The 7670-nt window shown below is 53.8% G+C and overlaps 1 protein-coding gene across 5 annotated transcripts in view; it reads right to left on the reverse strand.

Moving 5' to 3' along the window:
* Positions 1-2109: 2109 nt before the first annotated feature.
* Positions 2110-7670, reverse strand: part of AK8 (adenylate kinase 8) — a 112418-nt gene continuing 106857 nt past the window's right edge. For all 5 annotated transcript variants that reach the window (XM_081803865.1, XM_081803863.1, XM_081803864.1 and 2 more), the window contains 2 exons: positions 3628-3708; positions 2110-2461 (listed from right to left, as the gene is read on the reverse strand). In XM_081803865.1, coding sequence (XP_081659991.1) covers positions 2224-2461; positions 3628-3708 — 319 coding nt within the window. In that variant the 3' untranslated portion in view covers positions 2110-2223. The remainder of the gene's footprint in view (positions 2462-3627; positions 3709-7670) is intronic.

Raw genomic sequence — 7670 nt, forward strand, 5'->3', positions numbered from 1 at the left:
GCCGACGAATCCGGGATGCTGGCGGGCGCGGAAGGCGGCAGGGACCCGCAGGGACCAGCCGGGCAGCGACAGTGGGGACAGCAGGTGCCAACCCCGGGCCCACGCGGAGTTCGGGGACCCGCAGAGGCACTTGGGGGCTGACCCCCTGCTGCCACTTGCCACGTGCAGCCTTGGGCAAGTCATTTCACTTCTCCCAGCACTGACCTCTGGGGGAGCTGTGAATCAGGTGAGACGGCCAGCGCCTTCATCCCGCATGTACTCTGTGCCCTGCCCTGTTTTTGGCCTTAACCTGCATTAACTAATCCCCAGTACTTGCTCAGCATTGCCTACGAGGCAATGACTATTTTGCTCGTTTTACAAGGATCCAGACAGGTTAGGTAACTTGCCCAAGATCACACAGCAGCGTGGGGACCCAGGCTGCTTGGTTACGCGGCCCATGCTCCGGGCGGACATCACGGGCCTCACAGAGCAGGCACAGAGCGTGCAGAACCTCTGAGCTGGTGGTGTGGCCAGGCCCCGAGAGCAGGGCGTCCACAAAATGAGCGTTAATATGTGAATGAGTGTTTTGTGTCTTTGGCTAAGGATTTACATCCAAATGGTGTTTCGTGGGAGAGTCCTGGTAAAGTGGGATCCAAAATGACATGCAGAGGACTAGAGTGGGGTAACGGAAGCAATCCTAGCCAGGCCAGGGCTGGCCACCTTTCTGCTTTACTGTCTCCTCCAATCTGGGGGTGCTGAGTGTAAGCTAGCAGAGTCTCATCACGCATGGAGCGTTTGCAACCTGAGGTCATGTGGTCTGTAACTGGGACAATGGGCAGGAGCCCACTGTCAGGGTACATTCAGGGTAGACACCCCCTTCCCTGTGGGGGTTGGGAAGAAGTGGGGTCTGGGAGGGGAAGGCCTCTGATGGAGTTTCAGGAGGTGGGACCCAGTGTCTGAAGAGGGCAGGGAGAGAGGGTTAATGGCTGAGTCGCCCAGCAGAAGTCACCCCTGGAGAGAGGACCCAGGCCTGTGAGGCCTGGCCGGGATCAGGGTCAGATCGTGGCTGGAGGGGTTTGGGCTACCCCAGGCTAGAAGGGGAATGAGGCCCAGAGTACCTGAGCATCCTCAGAGCCAAGAGGCTGGAACCGCAGTCTGGGGCCCAGGCTGACCTGGCCCTCCCGAGGTCCCACAGGCAGAGAGTCCCAGAGCACCAGGTTCAGGTGTAGGTGGCTCCAGGGGACCTGAAGCAAGTCACTCACCCTCTGTGGCTGCAGTGTCCTCTTCTATTGATGGGGAGATCACCTGGGAGGTGGGAGGAGGAGGGAGCTCATGGAAGAGGATCAAGAGCTCCATCAGCAGAGGATGCGGCCGTCCTGTCCCCCTGGTGTCCACACCTGTGGACTGCAGGCTCTGCAGGCCCAGAGGGGCTGCTTCCCTGGGACCTGAGAGCAGGCCTTCTAAGGGGTTCTGGCACTTTATTATTTTTTTTTTAGAGAGAGAAAATCTTAAGCAGTCTCCACGCCCAGCACGGAGCCCAACATGGGGCTCAACTGCACAACCCTGAGATCATGATCTGAGCTGAAATCAAGAGTCAGACGCTTAACCGACTGAGCCACCCAGGTGCCCGGATTCCAGCGCCTCTTAAGCAACAGTTAAGTGTGTCTAGAACCGCACGGTCCCATGTGGCAGCCAGGAAGCCACCTGTAACTATTTCTATTTGTAATATAAATTTATATTTATAATATATTTATATTTAAATTAGTAAAAATTAAGTGCAATTAGCTGGTAACTGTCTATGGCTCGTGGCCGCCATGCTGAGCGGTGCAGAGAGTGCGTGCCCAGCACTGCGGGACAGGGCTGCTCTAGAGAGGGGGGCGTTTAAAAACTACATTTCTTGAGCACTTGCTGTGTGCCCAGCACTGGGCTGAGAGCTTCCCTTGCGCCCCACGAGCAGGAACTGGCATGACCCCTGCTCTGGTTGTAGGTGAGGCTCTGAGGGTCCGTGCCTCGTCCAAGGGCACCCGGCGCGTGGGTCCCGGAGCCCTGCTGCCCTCCACTGCCTCCCTGGGCTTTGTCCGTCCCGTGTCCCCAGACCCCAAAACAAGGCCACCTTCTCGCCACCTCACCTTGAGGACACATAAGACTGCACCCAGCACTCTTTATTGGCTCGGCTGAGGTTCCAGGAGGTTGGGGAGGGCATTAACTTTGTTTCCCTGCAGGATGCTCCTTGCTCAGAGCCCATCAGGGAACTTTCTTGGGCAGAGGATTAATGATCCCACTCTCTATGTATTCAAACACTGTGTATGGGTCCTGGTCCGCGTTGAGGATGATGGCGTGCTTATAGAACTCCTCCAGCTCCAAGGAATTCCTGTAGAACAGATCCATTTTGAGCTTGACTTGCTCTTCAGTATCCTTTGGGTTCTGCAGGAGGCGGCCCTTGATTTCCATGGTTGGAGGGGGCTTGTACATGAGGTGGTACCTACAAGAGAGCGGGGGAAGCAGGTGACCTATGGTCTGGCCCGGAGGGCAGGAGAAGAAGGGGCCTTCTGTCCCACTGTTGACCCAGTTGGTCACCGTGCCCACTACCGGCAAACATTTACTGCACACCAGCAGTGTGCACACCCTCAGCTGGGCCCTGGTGCCCCAGAGACGCAAAGCATGTCCCTCCCCCGGGGAGGATGCAGGTCAGTGACAGGTGGACAGAATAGAATATATTAAGTCCCCAATTCCTTTCTTTCTTTCCTCCCCTTCCTTTCTCCCTTTTCTTCTTCCCTCTGAACAGTATTTATCAAGCATCTGCTATTTGTCTGGCAATATGTCTGCTCCTGGCAATGTGAGGCAAGACAGTGTTGGCTCTGTGCTCCTAGAGCTTGCAGCCGAATGGGGGAGTGGGACATCGTAACAGCAAATGTGAGCGGAGAGGACAGGAAGGGCCACAGACGGTCACTACAGGGAGGGACCCCAGGGGCAGGGCAGTGTGAAGGCCATTGGACTTGACATGGGTCAGTGAGACCCTCCCTCGGCGTAAGGACGAGAAATCAACCTGTAGTTTAGAAAAATCCTGGTGTTTCTTTCCTGCCCCTCCCCACTCCACTCCTGAGTGCCCCTACCCAGAAACGTGGCCCTGGGTGCCAGCGAGGATGGAAGCTTCTACCTCTTTGTGATTGTGGGGACTTTCAACTGCGTTTCAGCACCAACACAGTGATTATACTTGGTCGACCGCAGGATAAAACTCAGAATTCACCTCCTGGGACTCAGGGTGGGCGCCCTGGTGGACTGGTTCCCATAGGCATGTTTCTATAGGAGCCTCCTCGGCCGTGCGCATCACCGTGACAGCGTCTCGGGGTCGCCCGCCCAATCCAGCCACGTCACATGCGCAGGTCAGAACTGCTACTCGGGACAGAGTGGGCACACCTTTCGCCTCGGACGTCCATTCCCTGGCTACTCTCCCAGGCGGAGGGTCCACAGACACTGCCCAGGGGAACCGACTGGAGGAACCCCCTTTCTAGAGTCTTCTGTCGGTGTCATGCCCAGACCCATCCTGCTGTGGCATCATCAGTCAGCCGGACGGACAGGGGAGGCTCCCCAGCAGGGCCCGACCCCCGGAGCCCTCAGACGGCCAGCCACCGGGAGCCTGGCACCAACCTTTCTCCCGTGACAGGATCGATTCTCCTCAGGGTCAGCCGCTCAATGACAGAATCGAATGGCACATTCAGGAAAAACACCCTACGGGGAGAGAACAGCACCACGGTCAGCTGGAGGGGACCCCGGGCTGGACTCTGGGCACCTGAGACCAGGGCCAGCATCTTCCCCGCACGGGGGTGGAGCCTCAGGAGCGATCTTTCAGGGGCTCCAGGTACCAAGCTCTCCAAGGTCACCAGGGAGAGATGCAGACAGAGGCCTCCCTGCCACGGAAGCTTGGGTTAGAATCCACCTCCACCACTGACCTGCCGTGTGACCTCGGGCCACTCACACAGCCTCTCTCAGACTCAGTTTGCTCAGCTGCAAAATGGGCTAATGACAGTTGCCTGGTGTTGAAGATCCGACGGCAGGAAGCGTGTCCCATGCTTAGTGTGGGGTTTGCGCACCCTCGGCGCTCAAACGCGGCAGGTAGGGCTATAACGTCATCCCTCTCGTCATGGGACAGCCTTCCTGAAAGTTCAGGCCCCCTGGCTGCCACGCCCTCCCGCAGAGCTGGGGTCCTCAGCTCCCCCATTTTCTCCTTCACAGAGGAGCCCCGGACCCAAGGGAGCAGGGCCTTCGAAAGTAAACAGCCCAGACCAGAGCCCAGCAGAAAAGACACAGAGCCCACTTCTGATAAGCCCGGTCTCTCCTAAATCCTTAGTGCAAGTGGCTGAGTCCCTGCTTTTTGGCAACGGGACCCTTTTTTTATATAAAACGTGAGGACGGGGTTCTTATCTAGGGTGATTTTGCCCCAAGAAGACATTTGGCAATCTATGGGACATTTGTGGTCGTCACAATGGGGGAGGGGAGCTACTAGCAGGTAGTGGTGGAGACAGGGAGAGTGCTCAACATCCTAGGTGTGGGACAGCCCCCGCCACAAAGAGTTACCCGGCCCCAATGTCAGTGGTGCCAGGGTTGGCAGATGGGACAGAGGAGAAGGGCACGCACTCTGGGTGGGACAGGTGGGTGGGGGTGAAGGGCCACGTGTTCACGGCGCCTGCTCACAGCTCTAATCCAGGCCCCGTCTTCTAGTGTGAAACCATCCCAGTTTGTTTTTAAAGAATTAACTTCTGGAATAGTCCATTGCTCACTTCCTGCTCACTCATTCATCCTTTAATTAATCCCTACGTGCATTTATTGGATGCCTGCTGTACGCCAAGCATTGCAGTAAGCCCCCGAGTTTCCCAGCCTGCCGTGTGGAACTGAAACACAGGACTCAATGGGCTCATCATCACGGACATCTGGGTTCGATGACCGATGTGTTCACCTCCCACTGGGGACAACATCAGTGACAACAAGCACTCCCCGTGCGCCTGAAGCCTTGTTCGTTTCACTTCCAAGTAAGTAAACCCAGGCAAGCAGCAGCTCTAAGTGCAAGAAAAATGCACACAAATGAGATTTCTTGCCTTTGCTCTTGGGGTGGAGTCTCTTCAAGATGGCCACTCTGTCTCCTCCAAGTTAGAGAACAAAGAAGGCCTTCACCCTGGCCCAGAAATGCTGATTCAGCAGGCACCGGAGGGAGCCCGGTATTCCCCTGAGCCTGGGATCTGCTGCCTGGGGGAGCACCCAGGCCAGCGACTCCGTGCCAGGCACCCTTGCAGGGCCTGTGTCCCCTAGGAATTAGAGGCAAATGGTTGACCATGTGTATTTTCTGGGAGGGGATGGGTCCATGGGTCTCAAATTCTCAAAAGGGTGCCATTTTTTTTAAAAATAAATGACTTTTTAAAATTTTTAACTGAAGCATAGTTGACACACAATGTTATATGAGTTTCAGGTGCACAACATAGTAATTCAACAATTATATACACATTATGAACTGTTCCTACGGTACATGTAGTCACCACCAGAAGTTATTACAATACTATCGACTGTATTCCCTAGGCTGTACGTCTCATCCCTGGGACTTATTTATTTTATAACTGGAGGCTTGCGCCTCTCAATCCCCTTTGCCCATTTCGCCCATCCCCCACTTCCCTGGAACCCTCTGGCAACCACTGGTTTGTTCTCTGTAGTTATGAGTCTGTTTCGTTCATTTGTTTTGTTTTCTTTTGTTTAGATTCCACACGTGAGTGAGATAATATGGTATTTGTCTTTCTCTGACCTGTTTCACTTAGCCTCCTTCCTTCTAGGTCCATCCGGTTGTCATGAATGGCAGGGTTTCCTTCTTTTTTCTGGCTGAGTAATATTCCATAGTGTATCTATACACCATGTCTTCTTTATCCAGGCATCTACTGATGGACACTTGGGCTGTCTTCAGGTAAATACCCAGAAGTAGAACGACTAGGTCCTCTGGTAGTTCTATTTTTAACTTTTTAAGGAATTTCCATTCTGTTTTCCAGAGTGGCTGCACCAGTTTACATTCCCACCAACAGTGCACGAGGGGACCCCTTTCTCCACATCCTTGCCAACACCTATTGTTTCTTGTGTTTTTTATTTTAGCCATAATGACAGGTGTGAGTGGTATCTCCTTGTGGTTTTGATTTGTATTTCTCTGATGATGAGTGATGTTGAGCATCTGTTCATATGTCTGTCCACCATCTGGCTGTCTTCTTCGCAAAAATGTCTGTTCAGGTCCTCTGCTCATTTTTAATCGGATTATTTGTTTCTTTGGTATTGAGTTGTGGGAGTTCTTTAGACATCTTGGATATTAAGAAGGGCTGCCAATTCTTTTTTTTTATTTATTTACTTGAGAGAGAAAGAGAGAGAGAGAGAGCAGGGGAGGGGCAGAGGGAAAGAATCTCCAGCAGACTCCCTGCTGAGCGGGGCTGGATCTCATGACCCAGAGATCATGACCTGAGCTGAAATCAAGAGTCGGTCCCCTAACCGACTGAGCCACCCTGGTGCCCTGAAGGGGTGCCAATTTCTTTTTTAAAGATTTTATTCATTTGAGAGAGGAAGAACACGAGTGAGAGGGAGCACAAATGGGGGGGGAGAAGCAGACTCCCCATTGAACAGGGGGACTGATATGGGGCTTGATCCCAGAACCCTGGGATCACGACCCAAGCCAAAGGCAGATGCTTAATTGACTGAACCACCCAGGCACTCCGAGGGGTACCAATCCTTCAAGATGGTTCTGAGTCACTGATGTGAGTCAAAGCCTCCTGTTTTACTGACATGAAGGACATGCTACGCTGACTGAGAAGGGGGCACAGGGGACTGCTCCACATGCCGCACGAGGACACTTGCTGCTTCCCTGGGCTTATCGATGCCTGCCAATGGTCCTGATTTCCCTTGGGAGCCACCCTGGTCCTCTCTCATCCCTGTGCCATGTTTGAAGTTAACTCACCCCAGGGCTGCAGGGCTGCGTGTGAGGAAGGCCCAGGTATGGCCAATCTGAGTGCTGGCTCCTCCTGCCCACAGGGACTGGATCAGTATGCAAGTTGATCCAAGCCGGGCCAATGAGAGGCTGCACCATGGCTTTCCAGAAAGGAGCTTCCTTTTTGCTGGGGCTGCTAAGCTGATGGTATGGTACCTGGGGCTGCCTGGGGCCTGCACCCAGAGAGAGCCTACCTGAGAATGAAGCCCTCCCCGAGAGAGAGGAGAGATACTGTTTGGGGCCCTGGATCAAGCTATACCTGAAGCTGACACACCTCTCAATGTTTCTCTGACATGAATACATAAACCTCTTCTTTTGCTTAAGCTGGTTTGAGCTGGGGTTCCTGCAGTTGTCCCCCAAAGGACACCTAATACTCCTAGTCTCTTCGATGCCACTTGCTTCTGGAAAATGTGTAAATTTTTAAAAAATGTGAGTGCCTGAGCCAAATGCTCTCTCTCCTTCAAGGCAAATTCTCCCCCTGCCTTTCTTCTCTCTGCCTCACTTTACCCACACTGTTTGCTTAGGTTTGCTTCTGCCCAGTGGCCAAGAAGCCCCTCGCTGGTTCCTGATGAAAGCCGCAGCTGTCCCTCTGCAGAGCGAGCACTGTGGTTTCCCCTGCAGCCTGGGGGGCCAGGAGCCATGAAAACCCACTTCTTCCCGGCACACGTTCTTTTTTTTTTTTTTTTTT

The sequence above is a fragment of the Leptonychotes weddellii genome, chromosome 14, assembly GCF_054177405.1.
Source record: "Leptonychotes weddellii isolate Sample4059 chromosome 14, ASM5417740v2, whole genome shotgun sequence".
Taxonomy (NCBI): Eukaryota; Metazoa; Chordata; class Mammalia; order Carnivora; family Phocidae; genus Leptonychotes; species Leptonychotes weddellii.